The sequence below is a fragment of the Brachyhypopomus gauderio genome, unplaced genomic scaffold (genome assembly GCF_052324685.1).
Source record: "Brachyhypopomus gauderio isolate BG-103 unplaced genomic scaffold, BGAUD_0.2 sc34, whole genome shotgun sequence".
In the NCBI taxonomy this organism is placed as follows: Eukaryota; Metazoa; Chordata; class Actinopteri; order Gymnotiformes; family Hypopomidae; genus Brachyhypopomus; species Brachyhypopomus gauderio.
The window spans coordinates 4009898-4036529 of record NW_027506866.1 but is presented as its reverse complement, the minus strand read 5'-3'; the positions used below and the strand labels follow the sequence as shown (position 1 = coordinate 4036529).

Sequence of the window (26632 nt, the reverse complement as noted above, 5' to 3'; positions counted from 1 at the left end):
GACTCTGTAATGCTGGTTGTCTGCGTAGCCTAGCCTCAGGGCCTGACCGGCATCCACGCTTTTGTTTCCTGTGTCTCCACCTCCCCTTTCGCTTGCCGGGCAGGCTGGTGATCCACGGAGACCCCGGCGGTCTCGCCATGTCCTCTGGAATGTTGTATTTATGTTGGAAATCGCTGGTAACAGTCAGATTGTGCCTCAGACCGATGTCTATCAGGTCCTGTCGGCTCAGTTTAGGGTCAGCTTGACTAAAAACTATAAACAAACATGAAAAAACAAACAAAAACAAGCTCCAGATTGGAGAGCTAAGAGCCGCTGCACCCGTGCGCACTGCCATCTTGCGGCCATCTAACTAATACCATGTTTGTTAATGATTTGTGGTAACGGAAGCATATATAGGTTGAACAGTAACGGCCCAAGAATTGATCCTTGGGGGACGCCAGAAGTTATTTTTTGACGTGTGGAGGAAGAGGTACCTAATGCTACATAGTAATCACGCCCAGTTAGGTACGATCTAAACCAGTCTAAGACTAAGCCACTAAGGCCTACCCAGCTCTGTAGTCGATCAAGAAGTATTGATCATGATCAACGGTGTCAAAAGCAGCACCTAAATCTAGCAGAAAAAGGACTGAGAGTTTGCCTGCATCCTTATTCAGTCTCAGGTAATTTACTACCTTAACTAGTGCTGTGGAGAACTCTGAAACCAGTCTGAAAAGTGTAATTTATCTGATTTACTTTGACATAATCATTCAACTAGATTGACAAAACTTTTTCAATGATTTTGCTAAGAAAGGAAAGATTAGATATAGGTCGATAATTGAGAATTGTGGGATCAAGATTTCTGTTCTTATAGTGGTTTAACCATTGCAGTTTTAAGAATATTAGGGAGTTCTCCTAGTTGCAGAAACTGATGCAATCGTTAGAACTTCATTAACTAATGAGCTCAGAACCTGCATGTTGGAAGAAAAGCATGTTGGTAAAGGGTCCAGTTCACATGTAGAGGATTTTAGTGATGAAATCACATCAAGTAGTGTTACCATGTCAACTTCTTGGAAATAAGACGTATTAAAGTTAGGCTGAGTAACTGATATAAGGGTTGATAGTCTATTAGTGCTTGTTGCTATGTAGGGTTGCAGCGGTAACCAGTTTCACGGTATACCACGGTATTAAAATGCACGGTTATCATACCGTGTGCGTTTGCTTATTACCGATAAAAAGCAAGCCAGCGGAGAAACTGACCCGCGCAACTCCGCTCCGGTTCAGCTACTCAGCACAGCGGTGAGAATGGCAGAAAGTGTATCAGACTTAACACATTTTTTAACAAAAAAAAGCTAAACTAATGTCAGTGGCGAAAATGACGTAATCGCGGTGGCTGTGCCCGTGCGCGAGGGTCTCACGCGCTGTCGATTAGCGAGGTCGTGCACCTCTCGAATACCTCGAATTTTGTAACTTTGCGCGCGCCGCGCCTCAGCACAATGAACAAAGTATTCGAAATAATTCGCTTTTTCATCACATTATTTAATGGTTTATTTTCAAAACGCCCAATCTTAACGTCTTCACGTTCTCTCGTTTCGTCCTGGAATTACAAGAGGCTCGTATTTGTTAACGTAATACAAAAGAACTGTGCGGAGTCGCGCGCTACGGTCACTAGTGAAAAGAATAAACCTAGCTTTTTATGGTCCTTGCTTTCACTGGATGTGAAAGACGCCATTAATTTACATGCGTTCATTTTCAAATTCTAACGTGCCTGTTTTTCATATGTTAAAACCAGACTCGGGGTGAAAGCCTTAAAATAGAAATCTCTATTGTGATGATGTCAGAAATAAATCCTATCTTTCTGCAGTATCTGGTTATATTCTAACTTGGCAGTACAATGGACGTTTACAACAGTTGTTGATCAGACACTGACCCAGGCTGAGTTTATCAGATATTAAATAATTTAAACTTAAATAATTGTACTGAAATCCATGGTTTAGGTTTCTCTAATTTTGCAGTATTTATATAAACATGTTTACAGTGTATTTTTTTTAAAGGAGACATTTTGTATACAATAGTTGCAGGTTTCTACAATAGTTAATTGAACAAAAAAAACTTGTTGTAATTTCTTTAAGGGTCAGTGTATCTTTTAATAATATACAAACTAACTGTGATACCGTGATAACCGTGATACCGCGGTATTTTCTGAGACGGTTATCATACCATGAAAATCTCATACCGTTGCAACCCTATTGCTATGTTCTGCCTTATACTAGTAATCTTGTCCCTACAAATATTGCAAACTAATCACATTTTTCAACTGAAACAGTCTCAGGGAAGACACAGGAGGTGGGGTTTACTAGCTGATCTATACTTCTGAACAAGACAGCTGAGTTATTATTGGATGAATTGATTAATGTTGAGAAGTAGTTTTTCCTTGCTGATTTCACTTCTGTTGTAATTCTGCAATATTGTTTTATAAATATCAAAATGTACTTGCAATTTTGACCTTCGCCAACATCTCTCAGCCTGCCTACATTCTTGCCAAAATTTTACAATAGATGGAGTGTTTCTCCAGGGCATCTTAATTTTACCAGAGATAGTTACCTTTGGTGCCACAGCATCAATACAGTTCCTAACTCTGTGTGTGAACCAACTCATTCCCATTTTCTGAGAGAGGAGGGAGGGACTGTATCATGTCTGTGAAGGCCACGGCCATTGATTTACATGCGTTCATTTTCAAATTCTGACATGCCTGTTTTTCATATGTTAAAACCAGACTCGATGTGAAAGCCTTAAAATAGAAATCTCTATTGTGAGGATCCTGTCAGAAATAAATCCTCTCTTTCTGCAGTATCTGGTTATATTCCAACTTGGCAGTAAAACAGACGTTTACAACAGTTGTTGATCAGACACTGACCCAGGCTTAGTTTATCATGTATTAAAAAATTTAAACTTAAATAATTGTACTGAAATCCATGATTTAGGTTTCTCTAATTTTGCAGTATTTATATAAACAAGTGTACAACCTATTTTTTTAAGGAGACATTTTGTATACAATGGTTCCAGGTTTCTACAATAAATAGTTCATTGAACAAAAAAAGAATACTTTTGTTGTAATTTCTTTAAGGGTCATTGTATCTTTTAATAATATATGTAACAAACTGTGGTACCGTGATAACCGTGATACCGCGGTATTTTCTGAGGCGGTTATCATACAGTGAAAATTAAGCATCCTCATGAATTCTGAAGTGATTGGATTTGTGGATATATCCATGTGAATTTTAAAATCCCCAGCAATTAAAACATAATCAAAATCAATTAAAATCCTTGAAAGCATTTCTGCAAAATCTTCAAGAAAATCTGCATGTAGTCTGGGAGGATGATAGATAACAATCAAAAGAACTGAATAAGTACTGTTGAGTTGTACTGCCAGATATTCAAACGTGGGATGATCCCCTAATAAGATCTGCTTATAGTGGAATGCTTTATGGTAAAAACATGCAACACCACCACCTCTCTTATTTACTCTAGAGACATTAAAATAGTTAAAGTCGGGAGGTGGGTGGTGTTGACTTTGTCTGAAATTCAACTAGCACATAGTTCACAAGAGATAATCAGTGTTAAAACTTGAAAAAAGATTAAATCAAACAAACATACATATGAATATAAGTACATGTCTTATGATGATTTTTATTTTACATTTAAATATATATTACTAAAATAAAAAAAAAGAATTACTAAAGTCTTAATAAGGAAAAATTTGATGATTCGTGATTAATCACAACAAATTTTGCAATTAGTTATTTTTTATGATCGACAGTTCTAATAATAATATAATAAGCTAGAAATACTGATTTTGTTTATACTTAAGCTTTTCTCCAATGGGCTTATACTGATGCTCTCCAGTTTTTATGCTGCTGTACCCTTTAAGCTCATGTAAAAATGATAAAATATTTTTTAAACCCTGCAATCTACAAAAAAAAAATTCCCATCCATTTGGAAATAAATGATGTGCTAAATAGTAAACACAAGAAATTATCATATGTGATTTAATATATTGGTGTCTTCAGCAATCTCGTACGACTAGCATGCTAATTACCAATTTTTAATTAACTGTAACTTTCTTTTGCATCCAAATTCCAACTTGTGCTAGGTTGTGTTAAAATTAATAATCTTTTAAATTTGTGAACAATTGGTGATACTTACCCAAATTAAAAGTTGCTGAGGGGTCTCTCCAGATCAAAATGTGGCTTTCAAAATGGCCACCGGGAAGTGGGAACATTGACAGGATGATTTCAGAATATGCAACTGTATGATTAGCTTTAAAATGCATGGGATATTTAAACAACTACATGTATTGATTTAGTTATCAAGCGAGATAACTTGTTTCTGTATTAGCATAATTTGTGTTCAAAGTTGCAAGTGTGCTTAATCAGTAAGTGAGCTTAATAGGGGCATATATAGTCAGCTTTATTATCGCTTGTTGAAGCTCGTTCAGTCACGTTTGTATTACAGTCAGCGGTACTCATTTTGCAGCTAGTACGTGTCACGTTGGAGCCAAACCAAAACGAGCATTGCCTGCCGTTGCTGAGCACAGGCTGTGTGCACGTGGTGGACGTCATCAGTCACTGAATGCAATGAACTAATTGTAGCGCCCTGTTATGTACATTGTAATGTTGTAAATATCGTTTATCGAAATCATATCATCGTTATTGAAAAATGTTTCTATTGCAATATGTATTGATATTGAGTTATTGTCCAGCCCTGTTTGTTATATTAACATTCTTGTTTTTTTTTTGTTTTTAAATAAGCATTAGCCTAAACATTATTAACATCCTCTTGGACTGCTCCTCTAGAACTACTTGCTGTATTATGAGTAAACATACTCCATTGTTAAATATAGTGCTTTTTAAGCAAGAGTTAAATAATACCCTCATGGTACCTCCATTATTGGGCTTTCTTAATTCCTTGATATTGAGTTTTTAAAGCATAGCATTTTCTACGTTTAATTATTTCTTAAGGTCTGTTTCCTATCATTGGATTTTTCCTGAGTGTGTGTTACTTTTATGGCTACTTTTATGTTTAGGGAGGAACCAGAACTAAACCTTCAAGATTCGATTCAAGAGAACTTTATTGTCAAAAATCTATGTAACAAGGTTAACACAGAAGTTTGAAATTGCGTTTAACCCATGGGTTAAAGTTCTCCGTCACTACGACGGATTTCCGTCATTTGATTTTTTTGGGGAAAAAATCCGTCAAATCATAATAAACAACACACGCGCGTGCTATCTGTTTTGTGGCCGAAATATGATTCTCACTGGCGCTCATCAGCGCTGGATGGATGACGGCGGTGTCATTTGATTGACTTGCGGTTCATTCCGCCTTCAGATTTGCGGATGTTACGTAGAAAAGTTTTTACCCCCCTCCTGCCTGGCGTGATCGTAGCGCGCGACTCTGTACACCTGCGCGAACGGCGGAGGCTACTTGCTGCGTCACATTCTTTTTGCAGTGTAGTCCGAAGCAATATGTGGTAGTATAAAGAAACACCCCTCAAAACAGGGGAATGAACATTTACCTGACCAATTGTAATGTTGCATTAGTGCTGGAATTTAGGCTAAACTACTTTAAAATGCTTGAAAATGTAACTACTTCGTTTCACAACAAATATCTGTCTGACTGAACAGTTATTACGTTAACAAATACGAGCCTCTTGTAATTCCAGGACGAAACATGAGAGAACGTGAAGTCGTTAAGATTGGGCGTTTTGAAAATAAACCACCATTAAATAATGTGATAAAAAGCAAATTATTTCGAGTCATTTCGAGTATATGTATAAATATTTAACTTAAATGTAACGTTGAGAACGCGTTGAAATGGACCTTGAAAGTGACGTACAAGTGCTTTAATTCCACCTTATAAAGGTGTATGAACCCGGCAAACATGACTTGGTTCACTGCGCTGAAGCGCTGTGCGCGCTAAGTTACAAAACTGCGAGGCTCTCGCGCACGGATGGAGCCACCGCGATTACGTCATTTTCGGCGTGCGGACCCTCGCGCTGCTCACGCCACTCGTGCTGCGTCAAGTATAAAGGCTTAAACCAGGCTTAACATGGATGGTGTTGTTCTGTTTGTATTTAAAAGCTCTATCCAGTGGTGTTAATTTTTTGTAACATACCTACTTAAAGCATGTAATCTTACGGCTTATGTTTTTGCGATGGTGAATCTGATAAAAACAAGAGAGCTTCATACCTCTCACCAGGATTCACTAAATTTGACTTGATCTTTAAATAATTTTCTGGAAGAGGACCCTCAGATAACTCCATTATATAAACATTTATGTACATTTATTGCTCAGGTGTTCATTCTCTCTTCTCTCCTTACACAGGCTGTTTAGATAAATATACTTTATAAATGTGTTTATTGTGTAGAATTAGGCAAAAGAGGCCGTGTCCCAACTACACTACATTTTCAGTAATTGCTGGCATTGTCTTTTGCCAGGAAAAATTTTTCAGTCAAATGAAAATTTCTTGCTTTAACCCATGGTTTAACCAGTTCCAATGTGCAGTTAAGCAAACGTATAAATAGGACATTGATAATCACTCACACGCACACACACACACACACACACACACACACACACACACACACAGACAAGCAGTGCAAATTAACATACTGTTACAAAACATTAACATAGTAATACAGAGACACAAACACACACACACACACACACACAGAGTGTGCAGTAAAAAAGACTAGACACACACACACACACAGTATGCAATAAAAAGGCTAAAATACTAATCAATAAGTAGACATACATACATGCACATAGCTGCAGAAGGAACAGTCGTGGTCGTATAGATTATGTTTCAAGTAATTTGGATGCAATATTACAAGGTGCAAGGGTAAGTGCACGAGGCATGGTGAAAGAATTATGCATGGAATGTTCATAGGTAACTTTGAAATGTTCATATAGTTCACATCAGTGTGTTGATGAGTCTGATGGCTTGTAAAAATAAGCTGTTTCCCAGTCTGGTAGTACGGGACCGTAGGCTACGGTAGCGCTTCCCTGATGGGAGTATTGAAAACAGTTTGTGTGCTGGGTGTGTGGGATCTTTGGTAATGTTCATTGCTTTCTTGAAGCAGTGTGAGGTGTACAGATCCTTGATGGCTGGTAAGGGTGATCTGATGATCTTTTCTGCAGTCCTCACCACCCTCTGTAGTGCTTTCTTGTCTGCAGATAGACAGCTGCCATGGCAGACAGAGAGGTTGCTGGTCAGGATTCTTTCAATGGCACCCCTGTAGAAGGTGGTGAGTGCGGATGTGGGCAGGTCGGCCCTTCTCATCCTCCGCAGGAAGTGGAGTCGTGTCTGCGCCTTCTTGACCAGGGCGGTGGTGATGCTGTCATTGTTGTCTGTGATGAGACCCACCACTATTGTGTCATCGGCAACTTTGATGATGTGATTTGTTTCAAATCTGGCACAGCAGTCGTGGGTCATCAGCGTGAACAGCAGGGGAGATAGCACACATCCTTGCGGCACCCCGGTGTTTATGATGGTGGTCGCTGAGGAATTATTGCCAACTCTGCCTGACTGTCTGTGGTCTATTTGTGAGTAGGTAAACCTTGCCTGGTAACCTACTGTAGCTTGCAGCAGTTTTGCAATAGCTGTATTGTGTGACAGTTTTTGTGACAAGTCACTATTCTCTCAATGTGATTGTATTAGACCTTGTGTTGTTATATACTAGAGGTGTATTCAACTAAGGATTTTCATAGTCGAATCTAATTCGTCAGATTTTCCCTTTAGTCAACTAATAGTCGAATCGGGGTTTTTTTTTTTTTTTTTTAAATCATTTAGAGCTCCTTAAACGGGATCCCATTCTCATTCAGGACTTTTTTCCACTTCAAAGTAAAAGCGTAAAACACTCAGATAAATAAATAAACATGGTAGGTAGGCTTTATTCAGCTTTTATTTATTTACTTATTTATTTTTTAATGAAACGTTAGAGAACATTAACAAAAAACCATCAGTGCAGTGCGCATATCGAACTGTCAGACAGGCACTGTGCAAAATGTCAAAATATATTAAAGTATGCCTGCCTGAAAATTATTTTAAAAATTGCCACACAACAGCAAAAAAATTATAAGGAAAGATTCAAGTAATGGGGTTTAAAAAGCAAACAACAACAAAAAATGTTTATAGGCCTACTTGTTGAGACGCACCACGACGAGACGACATGACCGAAACGACAAACGACTGAACTGTTTTTTTTTTTTTCTTTGCCTTACGCGTTTTAAATGGTATGCCATGTTGGTTGTTGTCGTGCGAAATGAAAGACGTTGATGACAACTTGCACTTTACTTTGTTTCATCTCTATCTTTTTCAAAATATGGAGTAGCCATTATAATCTTGGTAGATGCTGACTATCCTGTAGCGTGTTCAGCTCCGCTCATTTGGATTGTGCAACTGCAGGGTGTGATTTATTAATGTGTAGTAAGGAAGATGCCTATTGTTAATGCGCACACATCATTTAAAATATTTATTAAAAGAAATTAGGATGATTTTATTTGACAAAAATCTATTAATAACGAAAACAAAGACATTTCATGTTGCAACTAATTCTTAGCAGCATCCTTGGGCACCCCCATGCAGTTAGAATGGTACATTCGACTATGACGTTCATGGTCGACTATGGGATATAGTCGACTATAGTCGAATCAGCAACTATTGCAGGTCACCCCTATTATATAGCCTACCTTCATTCAGTCATACCTATTAAGGCTTCATTAATGAGATCGGATTTCTGGGATGGTAGGACATATCACATTCATTTGGTTATGCATTCAGACCTGATGACTTTCTTAGTACAACCTCTAACAGTAAACTAAGCCGTTGAGATGCAAAAAGATATTTCTATTCAGAAACACTGGCTATGCTGCTGTCTGAAATTTCAAACATACAAGTTAATGGAAGGATACAGAGTTCTGTGACACAAGAAATGTAAGTGAAGTAATGGTTCTCCATCCCATGGTTAAAATATATTGACTCCAACACATTCATTGTGATCATATACAGTCATGGCCAAAAGTTTTGAGAATGACACAAATATTATATTTTCACATGATATTCTGTCCTTTGGTTTTTACGTGTTTGTCAGATGTTATTATCACATACAGAAATATAGTTGCAATCATATTATGAGTAGTGGTGGGCGTTAACGGCGTTCGTTAATTTGATACTCTTATCGGGCGATATAAAAATTATCGCCGTTAATCTATTCTTAAAGTTGGGTTGGGAACTGGGTCAAAATGGGTAAGCAAACTATGATGACTTTCAACTTGATAGTTTAGTTCGGCTGTATTCCTAACCAAATTGCACAGTAGAGGCGAGAACGAGTTTTCAAACCTGTGAATTACAAATCGTACGTGTGTTTAGATGGATACAGCCACGAAGTCACCTGGTTTGCTTCATGGAAAATTCATTTTTAGGAACGTAAAGTGTTACCGGAGCGGCGCTCGGAGCGGTCGTTTTCTGCATGGTCCTAGCGCTAGACTCGTCGATATTTAAATATTTCTTTTTAACCGTTAAAACTGCAGAGGACCAAAACCGGCTTTTGAAAAAAATTACGTAATTACATATTACGTCTGTGAGGTTAAATGTACTAAATGTTGGCTTACATTTCAAATATCATGTTTAGCAGAATATACATGTTATCAACCCCTTTTAATGTACAGTATGTAGGCTTACAAATTCATGTTTAACTGAATAAATCATTGAACACGAGTAGCCTACATTTTATTGAGCATGTTTTTTTTTCTTCAAGTATCAAAGTAGAACAGCTTCCTCAGCAGTCATTGATGCATTTTGGAAACAGGAGATGAGCCCCTGGTCTAACGCACCCCCTGTATTAAGAAACCCTATCTCATAAACTGACTTTTAGTCATTACTTGGGTAGCACGCACATGAGACATTTTAATAGATTAATTCCAAGATTTCAGTGAGATTAATCTAGATAAAAAAAAATTAATCTATGCCCACCCCTAATATATATATATATATATATATATATATATATATATATATATATATATATATATATATATATATATATATATATATATTATATCAACTTAATAAGCAAACGGAGCACTTCCGAAATCGGCTATTTCAATGACACAGTGGCCAGCAGTTTCTGCCCAGAACCAATCAGAGGACAAATTGCGTTCCAATCATACAAACGTTCTTCATTCATGTTGTGACGTTATTCATTTATGGCTAAGTGGGATGAGAAGCAGGACCTAGTGCTATCTATGCCGGGGACAAGGCAGAAGAGCGTACATTTACCACTATAAAAAATCTTCATATTTTGCGGTAAAACAGTTACTGCCGTTCGCTACAGCTTGCGTTGAACACTGTCAGAGCTAGCCACAAGCTCTTGTGACCCATTTTCATGCCTGTTTAAAGAATTAGGCTTAGGCCAGTGGTTAGCAACAACCAAGAGGCCACTTCAATAGCCGCTTTGTCATGCTGGTATTAAAAAATATTTTGTAGGTTAAAAAAGTATTAAATTCAACTTAAAAATCTCTGTATATACCCTGTTAGTGCACACACTGTCTGCTCATATTTTATAGATATATATATTATCATATTGACTTAATAAGCAAACAGAGCACTTGCGAAATCTGCAATTTTAATGACACAGTGGCCAGCAATTTCCGCCCAGAACCATCGTAGAGGCCAAATTGCGTTTCAGTCATACGAACGTTCTTCATTCATGTTGTGACTACATTTACCACTACATTTACCACATCATACATTTACCACTACATTTACATTTACATTTATGGCATTTGGCAGACGCCCTTATCCAGAGAGACATTTTTATCTCATTTTTATACAAGAGAGCAATTGAGGGTTAAGGGCCTTGCTCAGGGGCACCTCAGTCATGGCCTCAGGTCTGGGAATCGAACCCACGACCCTCCGGTCACAAGACCAGTTCGGACATTTATCCCCACATTTACCAGATCGTACATTTACCAGTGGATTTATTTGGGTTATTAATGGTTTAAATCGTTTTCATATTTTGCAGTGAAGCGAAGTTACTGCCGTTCGCTACAGCTTGCATTGAACACTGTCAGAGCTAGCACAAGCTCTTGTGAAAAATAGGTAGATAGACCTATTAAGTTCGCCTCAACCCCATGTAGTTAACGGTGACATAAAATAAGAAACATTTTTTTTCTAGTGTCTCTGTAGTTCTAACTGGTGAATCCACGGACGTGTGAGGATAACATTCGCGCCGGGGCTGAAAACGTTGAAGATGAAGTTGTAAACTCTAGGGTTAGGTAACCCTAACCCTAGCTTTCAGTCTTCATTGTGAGAAAATGGAAGAAGACGGGTACAGTTCAAGTCAAGGCTTGAAGTGGCATACCAAGCAAAATCTCGAATAAACAGAAGCGAATGATGTTGAGAACAGTTAGAGTCAACCCACAGACCACCACCAAAGACGTACATCATCATCTTGCAACTGATGGAGTCACTGTGCATCGTTCAACTATTCGGCACATTTTACACAAGGAGATGCTGTATTGAAGAGTGATGCAGAGGAAGCCTTTTCTCCACCCACATCACAAACAGAGCTGCTTGAGGTATGCTAAAGCACATTTAGACGAGCCAGCTTCATTTTGGAGTAAGGTGCTGTGGATTAATGAAAACAAAATTGAGCAGGGTACCCGCGGGTCCTTAAAAAGTCTTAAAATGTCTTAAATTTAGTTTTCCATATTCAAGGCCTAAAAATGTCTTAAAATGTCTGGAATTTTATGAGGGGAGGCATTAAATTATTATAAGTGTGTGTTGTTCAGTTGTTCTGGCGCGGTGTGAACTTTGCCGAATCTAGCGCTAGGACCATGCAGAATATAACCGCTCCAGGGTCCTAGTGCTGGATTCAAAGCGTTGGAGTATACGGCCTCAACAACGTCAACAATTTTCGTTCGCCACCCACGTCAACGATGTGGAACACACCTGCATCCCCAGTAATAGTATTATTTTTTCTTGTGAGAGGTATTAAAAAGGTTTTAAAAGTCATTGAATTTGAGATTTAAAAATGTGCAGATACCCTGATTGAGTTATTTGGCCATAACAAGGGATGTTATGCATGGAGGAAAAAGAACACATCACTCCAAGAAAAACACTTGCTACCTACAGTAAAATTTGGTGGTGGTTCCATCATGCTGTGGGGCTGTGTGGCCAGTACAGGGACTGGGAATCTTGTTAAAGTTGAGGGACGCATGGATTCCAATCAATATCAGCAGATTCTGGAGACCAATGTCCAGGAATCGGTGACAAAGCTGAAGCTGCTGGATCTTCCAACAGGACAACGGCCCTAAACACTGCTCAACATCTACAACGACCCTAAACACTGCTCAACATCTACTAAGGCATTCATGCAGAGGAATAAGTACAACATTCTGGAATGGCCATCTCAGTCCCCAGACCTGAATATTATTGAAAATCTGTAGTGTCGCTTAAAAAGAGCTGTCCATGCTCGGAAACCATCAAACCTGAATGAACTAGAGATGTTTTGTAAGGAAGATTGGTCTAAAATACCTTCAGCCACAATCTAGACTCTCATTAGAAGCTATAGGAAGCATTTAGAGGCTGTTATTTCTGTGAAAGGAGGATCTACAAAATATCTTGGTGAGGACTTTTACTTTCTGAACCTGGAGTGTCCACCTCCTGAAGGTAATCCATAAGCTAAAATTGTCACTGTGCTCCAAATCAATGGGACTGAAATGCATTAGATCTACCCTCTAATTTCAAATTTCATCTTCTCCAAACAAAGTCTTACCAAGGGCAGCAACAAGCTCAAAACTCTCAAATATAATAAACAGGTGACTTGTGGGCAAGTTTGGGAAAAAAATAAAAAACCCAACATATAATACTGCACTTAGATTCACTAAATTCCATTTAGTTTTTTACAGATATTGTATGCAATTTAAGCAATAAAAATGGTTTGTTAAAAAAAATAAACCAGTTGTGTGACGATGGGGGCGTGGCGAAGGATGAGTCACGGAATCCTATTTACGACTGACGTCACTTTTATTATATATATGTAGAAAGCGCGTATAGCGCACGAAGAACACTAAACATCAACGGAGACGTGTATACTTTAGACAACGACGAGCACAGGACACTGCGCGAGCGCACATTAAGACAAACCACATTAACCCCACGTGATTATGAGACGAGTCACAGGTGAGACAGATTATCACAAGACATAACCATAACCACGTAGTTCCACAGACGCAGACTAAGCACGTGGACAACGTAAACACATGCCCAAAAGGGAGGGGCCGGGGTCCTCAACGTGACAAGTTGTTTATTAAGAGACCTGTCTTCTCTTCTGAATGTTCACTATTCCTCCGTAGTAAAATATTTCTTATGCAATGACTTGATTAATTGATGGAGTGCTTGGTAGAATATGTGATTGCTAAAATAATATATGGCTACTAAGGATGTATATCTTCACCACTAAGGTAGATTCGATACACATCTCGATACACTATCACCGAAATGCTTTATAACTGCGATACTCTGAAACCCCTTGTCGATACGATGCGATTCAAATCACTCCTGTTCACGATATGATGCGATTCAAAATGATTTGATAACGATATGACTTATCAAACCGAATCCTCATATAATAAGTGATCATACGATACAGTTAGTTGAGGTTTGAGGATGTATTGGCCTAACCCATCAGTTTACTCAATAGCACAATTCTACTTTACTCTCTAACAATTTAAGGGATGTATGCATCTGGTTGTTTTCAATGGAGCAAAACCAATACATAATATAAAAAAATGCATAATTCAGTATATTCAGACAGAGCATTAATTTATTCAAGTGAATTATTCAGTTATTTTCTCCATCTATATTCATACAAAACGTTTAAAACACAAGATGAACAGTTTTTAAAAGTACTGTATTAACAATGTGCATAGTGAAAATTATGATCTGCAACACTACTGTCTGCTAGACTTACGAGGGGGTAGCGGCCGCAGAGATGTCCACACCGTGCCGTCTTTTCATGTGTGTCGCCAGGTTCGTTGTGCTACTAACGTATTTGATAGCCCCACGGCATTGTTTGCAGATTGCGTGCGTTTTGTCAAGTTGACCACCTCACTTAAAAAACCTGAAATATTGCCACACGTTTGATTTGTGTGTCTTGCACATATTTGGTGCATTAAATATCTCTTTGTCGTTGCTAATTTGTTTCCCTGTTGTGTACATCTGCGTGCTTGCGTCGGTACCTGAGTATACGATGGTGCATTTATGTTGCCTTGAAAAACAAAGAAATCAATAAAAATAAAAAGTATGTTGCCTCTGTAAATACGTTAGAATAAGGAATAGATACTGGAAAACAAAACACCCGATTTAACCATGGTATTTGCAGATGCAAAAAGGCTAGAAGAGATGCACCGTAAATTCGCCCGCAAATTAAACCCGATGCACGTTGAATCGTAGACATGTGTGCCGAATCACCGATGTGAATCGGTGAATCTCCCCATCCCTAATAGCTACAGTTCTAATTGTACATAGCTCAGAATTCTGAGAATCATAAAATATGCATACAAATAGAGGGTCTTTATTCTTTGTAACTGATTTTACAAATGACCAATAGGTAACTCTGTGACACACCCCACCCCCCATGCAGTGATCTTTCAGTCACCCTAACCCTAGGATCAGCAGTGATGTCCAACCGGAGTCCATGTCATCTGTCCTCTAGCCAAGGGTTTTTTTTTTTTTGGTTGCTTTTACTAGATGCAAAAGCAACCAAAAAAAAAAAACAACTTGTAGTGGACTAAATTACATTGGTTTGTTATAGTTGAGATATGCATGATGTCATGTGAGAAAGCTTCTCTATATATTGCGGAAACCACAATATCAATTTTGCAGTATTCATTATCAGTTTATTTATAAGTGTTCTTTGCTACCATCAGCAGGTTGGTCTCTAAAGCCCTCCGTGTGTGTGCGTGCATTTTCCTGTCATGTCTGATAACGGAGAGCTGGAGGACAAACCCCCTGCCCCCCCAGTCAGGATGAGCAGCACAGGCAGTAAAGACGGTGTGCCAACAAATCACAACTCCAAGCCCCTCCCTTCTGTACCTGAAGAGAGAAAGTCCTCCCGGAACAAGATCATCTCTATCTTCTCTGCAGAGAAAGGTCAGATGGGAAACGAGAGGAACTTCCTTAAACTTTACTTTGGCTTCCTGCATGGTGAACAACACCTTGTCAACTTTTGGTCACTTTGTATCTTGTAACTTCTGTACTTTTGCAAAATGCAGAAATGTTGAGCCTAAAGCAGAGTATTTACAAGTGTTTGTGCTTTTAATGAATGAAATTACAAATGAAAATGACTAGAACTTGTCTAACATTTTTATTAAACACAAAATGATAAATTATGATTTTACTAAAACTCCTTTCTGGAGGCTTCTGTTCATAGGTGACCGTAGGTGCATAGCAGTCACAGCACTATGTTCCTCAATAGTGCTAAGACCATTATTGGATGCCTTTAAGTCAGTGTAGCTGTCCTTAGTGATTACAGCTCTTAACTCTTGCACAGGACCATAAACATTTATCATGATGATAGTTTAATTAGACTTATTATTGCAGGAGCAGTTTGGCCAACCATGATGTATAAAATGTACCTTAGTTGGAACTGTTATGAATCAGTGTTTACATACTGACGTGCTTTATATGCTTTGTCCTTTATATGTTCGCACAGCACTCTCGCTGATTATTAATTTTTTTTACTAAAGCAGGTTGCAAAGGCTGTTAATTAAAAGAATATAACCATATCTATCCCTGAATATAACCATATCTATCCCTGAATATAACCATATCTATCCCTGTCTCCCCTGCTTATTACAGGAGGACGAAAGAAGGACAAGGATAAAGAACGGCCAGAGATCTCTCCTCCCTCAGACTTTGAACATACAATTCATGTTGGCTTTGATGCTGTTACAGGAGAGTTTACTGTAAGTGACTCTTGCTCTGTTTAGATTTACTTGAGACAGAAGAAGAGATCCACCGACTCAGCTCTGTTTTTGTACTTTAAACATTTGATATTTGGTAAGTATTTATATATCCTTTATTTTGTTTGGTTTTTGTGCAGGGGATGCCAGAGCAATGGGCTCGGCTGCTACAGACCTCCAATATCACCAAGTCTGAGCAGAAGAAGAATCCTCAGGCAGTGCTGGACGTTCTCAAGTTCTATGACTCTACAGGCAATGGCAAGCAGAAATACCTCAGCTTCACAGGTGCGCATTACCACATTTATTTTGTTTTTTGCATTGAGTTGAGAGTTGAGTCTAGATTTGGATTTTAGGGGTTAGGAGCAGTACAATTGGTATTCTGGACTTTAAGGTGGAATTAGTGGTACTGATCACGCATTAACAGTGTCAATGGGGCAGAGCGAAGCCAGTGTGGGTTTATGTCTGAATAGGTGTTTGTTTGGTTAAAAAGTGAACATGGAGGGGGACCGAACTTGGACGCTAGACCTCACAGAGCTTTCTGGAGGTATTGGAGGCTTAATTAAGTGACAAAGATAGGTGCCTACATGACAACTAGGGAGATGATGATAACTGCAAAGATTTTGCAAAAAAAATCTCAAAGAAATACATTCATTTTGGAACTCCTTCAGATAGAACCAATAAACTCAAGAATAAAGAGTAACTAAACATGCTGAACCGATTGATTTATTAGGTCCATTCATCCATTCATCATCACTTCATACTTATGGTTCTCATCTATCCATACCTTTTGCTCTTTTATTCATCCCTCCATCCTCCCATTGGAATCCAAAGAATTTATAAATCCTTTAATTTTTAGGTTATTGCCATCAAACTTGGTTGAAAGTCTCAATCGATGACCCCAAGCACCAAACTGCATGTCCTTCTGATGACTGTCTTTACACCCCTTCTATTCTTTTATTCATCCCTGCATGAATGTGTAATGACAAAGGTTCATTTCATTTCATCCACCCACTGATTTTATAACTCTTTCAGGTATTAAGATAGAACATCTGACTTTGCTTTACTGATTGCACTACTAGGCCCAGTCACCATCCTGCACTTCATACTGGTGGCATTGTCTATCCATTCTTTCAATTGTTTCATTCATTCCACTATCCCTCCATAGGAATCAATTCATTTTATAACTCCTTCAGTTTTCAACTTATAGCCATGAAGCTTGGTGAAAGGTTTCACCAGCTGAAACCAAGCATCAAACTGCACTTCATTCATCCCCCCACCCTCCCATAGGATTCCAAGTGCTTCAGCTGTAAAGACAGATTAACTAAATTTGCTGTAGTTAATAAACTCCTAGGTTCTATTGGAAAATGCTTTATGTACAAAAATTTTGTTTACAAGCTTTCTAGTTACAATTCTGTCCTTTACTCTTAGATAAAGATGCTCCTCCAGTGAAGAAAGGTTCACAGCCCTCACCACCCAGTGGCAAGGACTTGGAAGATTTTGATGACGATGATGCACCTCCCCCTGTAGTTGCACCACGACCTGAACACACCAAATCTGTAAGTGATCTGACTTTGGTGATTTAAAATGTATCCATCGGGTGTTTGTTTGATGGCTTGCAGGTAGTTTGTTCATAACAGATTAAAAGTTTGAAAATTGTCCTTTTGAGTACTTATGTTGTCCTGGCAGCATTTTGCCCCTCTCCTCCTTTTGATTCCTTAGTATGTATTTGTTGTTTGCTCCATACCTGTACAGGTACTTACTCGGCCCTCCATGATTGACCCCATCCCACCACCTGCTGCCAGTGGTGACATGGATGGCTCCAAGGCTGCAGAAAGACAAAAGAAGGCCAAGGGCAAAATGACCGATGAGGAGATCATGGAGAAGCTGAGTAAGAATCTTTCTCTCTTAAGCTTGGAACACAAACCTTGCAGAAGAAATCTATTTAATGTTCATAAGACATCTTAAATCTTCTTACGAAACCTAAGAATCTTCTTTTGGTTTCTGATTTGGTTTCTGATTGCATACTGAGTTTAGGTTTATTTTCTTTTAGGAACAATAGTTAGTATTGGAGACCCCAAGAAGAAATACACACGATATGAAAAAATTGGACAGGGGTAAGTGTGTGAGAATCATTGCTTCATCATTGTTTCAACCTCAGGAACCTGAATATCATCAAAATCATTTTCTTTAAAAATGAACAAATCTTGGGCCCAGATGAAATGATGCAAAGAGCATATCTATTCTTAGTGAAACATTCTACGAAAAGTATTTTCAGGACTGGAACAAGGGCAGAAACTACAACATATGATTCAGTCCACAGAATACCATTATAACTGTATAATGTTAAGTCTTTAATGGCAAAGTCCTTAAAGTTTATTATGTATGTCAAGTCAAAAATGCTGGAATGGTTAATGAAAGCAGTCTGGATAAGATTATGCAAGTCATAATACTAATTTGTATATAGTTCTGATTGTTCTCTTTGTGCTATATATACTGTGTGTGTGTTCTCTTTGTGCTATATATACTGTGTGGGCGTGAGTGTGTGTGGGCTGTGCGTGTGCGGGCGTGCGTGTGTGTGTGTGTGTGTGTGTGTGTGTGTGTGGGCTGGGCGTGCATGTGTGTGTGCGGGCGTGTGTGTGTGTGTGTGCATGCACGTTTAGACATTCCACAAGTTTTATATATATATATATATATATATATATATATATATATATATATATATATATATATATATACACACTACCGTTGAAAAGTTTGGGGTCACCTAGACAATTTTGTTTTGCCCTGAAATTTCATATTTTTATTTATCAAATGAGTTGCAAAATGAATAGAAATATAGTCCAGACATTGACAAGGTAGAAATAATGTTTTTTTTTTTTATTTGAAATAATTTTCTACTTTAAACTTTGCTTTCGTCAAAGAATGCTCCCTTAGCAGCAATTACAGCATTGCAGACCTTTGGCATTTTAGCTGTTAATTTGCTGAGGTAATCTGGAGAAATTTCACCCCATGCTTCCAGAAGCCGCTCCCACAAGTTTGATTGGGTTGATGGGCACTTTTTTCGTACCATACGGTCAAGATGCTCCCACAACAGCTCAATGGGGTTGAGATCTGGTGACTGCGCTGGCCACTCCATTACCGATAAAATACCAGCTGCCTGCTTCTTCTCTAAATAGTTTGTGCATAATTTGGAGGTGTGCTTTGGGTCATTGTCCTGTTGCAGGATGAAATTGGCTCCAATCAAGTGCTGTCCACAGGGTATGGCATGGTGTTGCAAAATGGAGTGATTAGCCTTCCTTATTCAAAATCCCTTTTACCTTGTTCAAATCTCCCACTTTACCAGCACCAAAGCAACCCCAGACCATCACATTACCTCCACCATGTTTGACAGATGGTGTCAGGCACTCTTCCAGCATCTTTTCAGTTGTTCTGTGTCTCACAAATGTTCGTCTGTGTGATCCAAACACCTCAAACTTTGATTCGTCTGTCACTTTTTTCCAATCTTCCTCTGTCCAATGTCTGTGTTCTTTTGCCCATATTAATCTTTTTCTTTTATTAGCCAGATATGGCTTTTTCTTTGCCACTCTGCCCTGAAGGTCAGCATCCCGGAGTCGCCTCTTCACTGTAGACGTTGACACTGGCGTTTTGCGGGTACTATTTAATGAAGCTGCCAGTTGAGGACCTGTGAGGTGTCGACTTCTCAAACTGGAGACTCTAATGTACTTGTCTTCTTGCTCAGTTGTGCAGCGGGGCCTTCCACTTCTCCTTCTACTCTGGTTAGAGCCTGTCTGTGCTCTCCTCTGAAGGGAGTAGTACACACCATTGTAGGAAATCTTCAGTTTCTTGGCAATGTCTCGCATGGAATAGACTTCATTTCTCAGAACAAGAATAGACTGTCGAGTTTCAATTGAAAGTTTTATTTTTCTGGCCATTTTGTAAGTTTAATCGAACCAACAATTGTAATGCTCCACACTGCAAAAAAAAAGTCGTAAAAAAACGGTAACATGTCTGGCAGCAAAAGTTGCCAAACAGTTACCGTAAAATTACAGTAAGATACCACACATAATTCAACAATGAATTACTGTAAAATTACAGATTTTCCCTGTATTTATTCTTTGTAATTTCACAGCCAAATTTGAGTAAAATTACAAATTTTCGTTGTAAGAAAACACAGCTAGAATGTTAAAATAACAGCATAATTAGGTTACTTCATGGTATTATTTAAACAATCTACAAATGAACTTGTCAAAGTACAGAGGTAATCTGTGAATATATGTTCATATCCTATAAACTTACAGTGGATAACTGTTAAATGTTGGTTGATTAACGCACAAACTCTTACAATGTACTGTTTATCAATGAGATTTCAACATTAAAATAATTGGATTCTGCTTTTTAAATACACAAAAATAATGTAAAATTATATTTTAACCCTATATAAAAGTAGTTTCAAAAGTTATGTTTAATTTAACATCCAATGGTCCAATAAATATGCTACTCTTTCCTATTAATTTACGGTGCTTGGGATGTATTAACATCTTAAGTTTCTGTTAAAACTACCAATATTACAATACATTTCTGTAAACATAAATATGTGGTTATTTTGGTCTTTAAATTCCAGCTTACATGAACATTTTACAGTTACCTTTTATTTCAGCAGATAAAAGAATGGTGTACTTACATAAATTAACAACATATAAAACAATGTAAAAACATTAACCAAAACAATAAAAGCAATAATAAAAGCTCAGCCATAATACATACTTTCAATCTCTTTATTTTGACAGTTGAACTTCAACAATCATGACAACTGAACTGACTCTAAAAAAAATAAAAAAAACACAAAAAGATGGTTACTATGGATTTTTACAATGTTCTCGAAGTTGAAAAGATTTATATTAAATGGGATTCTAAAATATAAACAATAATTTGAACTAACAGCACTAGTTATCTTATATCATTCTCAGTTTATTGTGTAGTATGGACTGTAGCAGCACGTGCCAATTAAAAGATTCAGATTAGGATTGCTTGGGAAAAATGTTTTTGTTTCATTTACACACCCAGTAGAAAATCAACAACTTGAAAAATTTAGCTACACTGAATATGCTTCTACAATGAGAACTTTTAATTGGCTAATACAAAGCACAAGGGCCAATCACAGAATCTAATACTTCAAAAATCGTTACAGATCATAAAAGGGCTTACACAGTTGTTTAAGGCATTTTCAACAGTAACAGTAAGATGGTAAGGGTGCTGAAATTATTTTAAGAATTGCGCCTAGCTATATAAAACGATCACATCAAATATCTCATAGAACAACATCACTTCATTACCACTGTGCACTTGTGTTCAGTCCCAGTTCACTCACTGTTAGCTGTCACTACATAACAGTTTATCATTAACTTTATCAAAAAAGATGTCGTATTAGGACACATCCAGAAGGAAGAAAATTCCATAACTCCAGGTTTTGAACATTATGGCAGTTTCTCTCAATGATCTTGTTAGGCATCTGTCACGTAGGGCTACGCCCCCTCTCCTAGGTGTCACTCCAGTTTCCCTGTTCCTCGTGTCTGTAGTTCCTTGCCCGTTAGTCCCGCCCAGCTTGTCTGTTTCTATGGTTTCCCATTGTCTTCCAAGCCCTTGTCATCAGTGTTGTCACCTGGTCCTAGTCTAGTCCTGTGTATTTATAGTCCTTGTATTTCCCATGTCTGGTTATCGGTTGTTTTGTGCATTCATGTTCCTTGTGATCTCTAACGTTCGTAGTTTTCCGTTTCATGAGTGAGTCCTCCTAGTTGTGTTTGTAATTCATGTCCAGATTGCCTGACCTTGACCACGTCTTTGGAATTCCTTAGAATAAATCTCGCTCTCCTCAGCGTTTGTGTCCGCCTCCCTGTTCTGCCTCGCGCAGATCGTTACAGCATCATTAAACCAGTGCCCACTGCCGCATCTGTGAAAAGAGAAAATCAAATGTTTGTTTTAACCTGCAACCTGTAGGCTATATAGTAATTCTGGGACATCGTGTGCACTTTTTAATCAATTTAGAATGCATAACATTGTAATGTAAAATGCAAAACAATTCTGAAATCACAATAACCCCAAATATCAGACAGTTTTGTTTGACATCCAGGAAGATACGAGGCATGTTGGTCAGAATTGGGCCTGATTTTGGCAGCTGTGTATGGTTTTGACTTTTTGACATTTTTACAGGGCTTGCAGCTGTAGAGTTCTTGCCCCATTATTCAGTTTCTAAAGTAAACCCATCCATTTCTGACCAGGCTTTTATTAGGGTTCACACACATAGTGTGGGAACCCTATTGTAATTGCTCGAGTTTTTCTTATTATTATTATTTTTCAGGCTGTAAAACGCATACTGCAGCCTAGACCGTAAGGCCCAGAAACACCAAACTTGGCAGACAGGTGCACCAGAGGTGCAATGAGGGAAACCCAGACAATGACCCACATTGGCCTGATGGTGGCGCTATAGCGCAGCATTTTGTGTTTTGGTCCATATCTCCTACACCGTAGGTCATAGAAACGAAATTCCACTTCTGATGGATTCCTTGGCTCAAACCAAACAAAAAAGCCTCAAGGACCCTTTAGCTCCGCCCACTTAGATTTCGAGTTAATTTGCATAATGTGCAAAATCGCACACATCTTTGAGCCCAAACTTGTCCCTGGATTTTTCACATACATGCACATATGTGGTATCAAAACGTTCAGAAGAGTCTGAACTTTAAAATCTATCCAGCAAAAATGCAAATTTCATCACTACCTAGTCAGTATAAGCCAATCAAATGAGAGGGTGTAAACTCAATAGTAAATTTTGCGCATATGAAGCTCTAACTGCAGAAAACTTGCATGCAATGAGATGACACTTCACAGACAGCTTCCCTCTGAGGGTCTGGGGCAGCTCGCAGAGGTTGCCATACCTCACCTGCTAGGGGGCGCTATAACATGCAAAAATTTGCCCCATGCACTCAGATTGGCCGATCCACATGAAACTTGGCAGACATCATCTATGGGCCTCTGGGAACCAGGTCCTAAAGCAGACATGCCATACTTCCAAAATGGCTGACGTAATCGGCCAATCAGTGATCGGCACGCGTTTGACAGGCTTACCATTGGTCGATCTGCACGAAACCTCTTGGGTGTGGACAAGTGCACACCCCCTATGACATAATCCAGCCGGGTGTCGATTGGCCACTGGGGGGCGCTATTGCAAATAAAGCAAGTATATCCCCTACATAATTCCACTTGGGAACATGCAATTAGACTCTTTTGATTCCTTGCAGTAGTGCGAACAACTTTCCCATTACATGTCCTATTAAAAAATGCACAGTTTATTTACAGTTATTAATAGTTTGAAATCATCACTTTTCATACTCCTCCTAGGATTTTCATACTATCATGTCAAGCAAAGTCTTATAATACTCTACAGAGTGTGAAATCAAAAAACAATCCAAAGATTTTGGATTTTAGGACACTTATACCTGCTAAATATTTTTTTACGGACAGCATCGATACATATAATATTCATATTCTTGAAGCTCTTTCATATTTTATCCAATTCTGACCAAAATGCACAAGCCCATTCAGAATCCCATCCTGAACAAACTTGTCAAGTTTCATCTAAATCGGTTATCGTATGGATTTACAATGCAGTATTATATACAATGCATAAAAATGCATGTAAAGTCCCTCTGTCACCTTCTCCTTCTCACACGCACGTAAGCTGAAACTCACACACTCAGTCTCTCTCACACTCTCACCCACATTCCCCCTCCCATCTCTGTGCCCTAAGTAAACATTGCTCTGGCTACCTAGATCTCTCTGTGTCTATTAACCAGGCACACACACATACAGGCGCAAGCAGGCCTTCCTATAGCATTCACAATGACACTTCCCTAGCCATACCCACCCATATCTCAGTGACTAACACATGCTCATACAAACTGATATTTGGCTTCTTTTTTGTCTCTCTCTCACACAAACACACAGACACACACACCTTTATACCTATATGTATGTATAGTTTCTATGTATACTTATGTATGTATGTATTAGTATATGTTGTCATAGTTTGAATACATATACTACCACACACACACACACACACACACACACACACACTTCTACCTAAATGTATGTATAGTTTGTATGCATATCTATAGTATATGTATAGTATATGTCAGTCATGCCAGTGATGTCAGTCATATCAGACATGCCAGTCCAGTCATGTCAGTTATATCAGTCATGTCAGTGATGCCAGTCATGCCAGTCATGTTCTGCCAGTCATGTAAGTCATGTCAGTCCTATCAGTCATGTCAGTCCAGTCATGTCAGTCAAATCTTCAAATCATTACAGTCATGCCAGTTATGTCAGTCATATCAGTCATGTTAATTTTGTTCGTCATGCCAGTGATGTCATTCCAGTCATGCCAGTCATATCAGTTATGTCAGTAATGCCAGTCATGTCAGTCATGCCAGGCTTTGCAGACTACATTCATACTTTGAATACACAGGCAGTCATGTTAGGCGTGCTACGTGTACAAGGAGTGAAATAACAAAGCATAGTCTCTGGCTCCCTCAATCTCTCTCTGTCAGTAATATACAGGCCCAATCATGTATAGACAAGTGCAGGCCTTCCTATACTGTTCACATAGATGCAGCCATAGCCAGATGTGCTATTTTTGTGTCTCCCTTTCTGACACACACAGATGTCATCACACTCTACATCTGTAGAGCACACACTGGCCAAACCCAAACAGCTTTTTTTTCACTTTTAGGTCTAAAGGACCTTTTGGGCTTCCTTTTGCCTATTGAGGCCAAAATGCCTATTGGTGTGTGAACCCGCCAATCGCCGCTTGCGGCTATATTTGGAGTTTGTGATTGCTTAAAGTGGAACAACTTTCAAAAGTGACTGCACATAAGCTCATCATGGGACCATTTAAAAGTCATACAAATGTTTGTATACATAACCAAAAAACATAGCTGCTTATCAAGTAGTGAAATAGTATTACTCATACTGGTGCCTTGATTTGTGTGCACATACTAGTCTTGAAAGAGGAGTTAGCAAAGAACATAGTAGAGGTGAAACAAGTGTAGATAGGGTGATGTGTCTGAAGATAGAAGTAGAAGGTCTGACATTGAATGTTGCCAGTGGTTATGCTCCACAGGTTGGATGTGAGGAAGAGGAAAAAGAGAAGTTTTGGAAGGATCTAGATGAAGTGAAAGTATTCCCAGTGAGGAGAGAGTGGTGATTGTAACAGACCTATATGGACATGGTGAAGGAAACAGATGAGGAGGAAGCAATGGGTAGGTTTGGTGTCAAGGAAAGGAACCAGGAAGGACAGATAGTGGTGGATTCTGCCAAGAGGATGGAAATGGCTGTAGTCAACACTTATTTCCAAAAAGGAACATAGGGTGACCTATGAGAGTGGAGGGAGGAGTACACAAGTAGACTACATTCTGTGTAGAAGACAAAACACGACAGAGATTGGAGACTATAAGATTGTGACAGGAGAGAGCGTGGCCAAACAGCATCGTATGGTGGTGTGTAGAATGATGTAAAAAAAACGTCAAACCAGAGAAGACAAAATGGTGGAAACTGAAGAATGAAGGAATGTGGTAAAGAGTTAATAGAGGAGCTGTTAAAGGCGCTGGGTTAGACTTGTTAAGGATAGGAATGGTAATGGTTTAACAAGTGAGGAGAGTGTGATGAGAAGATGGAAGGAGTACTTCGAGGAGGTAATGAATGAAGAGAATGAAATGGAACAAAGAGTAGAGTTTGGAAAGTTTTGGAGGGGATGAAGAAGGGAAGGCAGATGGACCTGATGGCATACCAGTGGAGGTACGGAAATCTCTAGGAGAGATAGCAGTGAGGTCTTTGACTCAACTATTCAACTTTGCTTTGAGGATGGACCGGTAGGGTCAGAAAGAACTTCACTGAGTGCTGTCTGCTTTTAGAGCTTGTCAAAGCAAGCTATGAACAAAAGGGAAAGATCTGACTTATTTTTATATTCCCTCATTCCGTACATGGAAAAAACACTACCACACTGGCAAAGGATACTAGTTTGCGTTATTTTTAAGGAGGCTGTCGGTCTAATTAATTTACATTTCAAAACTTTAACATTGTTGGATATCCCGAAACACAATAAATTAGGATTCAAATACAGAAATGTAATGTCTCTCTGAACAGCAGCATGTTAATTTGTTTTGTTTTTTACTGTGTAATGAATCCAGAATAATTCCAAATATTTTGCAGGTTTATTCAACAATAGATGAAATCTAAAATTACACGTGTACAAGTAATAATAGTGCAAACATTTTGTGCAAGGCTGTGTTCTCTCAACATTTAGTAATAATAAATAATAATAAGTAAATAATAGAAAAATAAGGTTAAAAAATAAAATACAAACAAAAGCTCTCTTTTCTGGTAATAGCACAAACTTTTTATAGCTAGAGCTCAGAATCACAGAAGCAACATAGCCAACATAAAAGCACAAAAACTTGCAGTTTTTTCCAAAAGTTAGGTATACTCTGTAAAATGCTGTTTGTCTGTACAACCTAAAAAAAGACATTAGAAGTATTTATTTAAAGTTGATTAAACACTTGGCCTGGCTGTG

General features: G+C 38.5%; 1 protein-coding gene across 8 annotated transcripts in view; it reads left to right on the top strand.

The window, feature by feature from the left end:
• Positions 1-26632, top strand: part of pak2a (p21 protein (Cdc42/Rac)-activated kinase 2a) — a 73185-nt gene that overhangs the window by 12924 nt on the left and 33629 nt on the right. For 4 of the 8 annotated variants that reach the window (XM_076984867.1, XM_076984869.1, XM_076984865.1 and 1 more), the window contains 6 exons: positions 14974-15196; positions 15905-16011; positions 16149-16293; positions 17437-17564; positions 17761-17896; positions 18059-18122. In XM_076984867.1, the coding sequence (XP_076840982.1) occupies positions 15022-15196; positions 15905-16011; positions 16149-16293; positions 17437-17564; positions 17761-17896; positions 18059-18122 (755 nt within the window). In that variant the 5' untranslated portion in view covers positions 14974-15021. The remainder of the gene's footprint in view (positions 1-14973; positions 15197-15904; positions 16012-16148; positions 16294-17436; positions 17565-17760; positions 17897-18058; positions 18123-26632) is intronic. The other 4 variants (XM_076984871.1, XM_076984870.1, XM_076984872.1 and 1 more) reach the window with 1 other exon arrangement.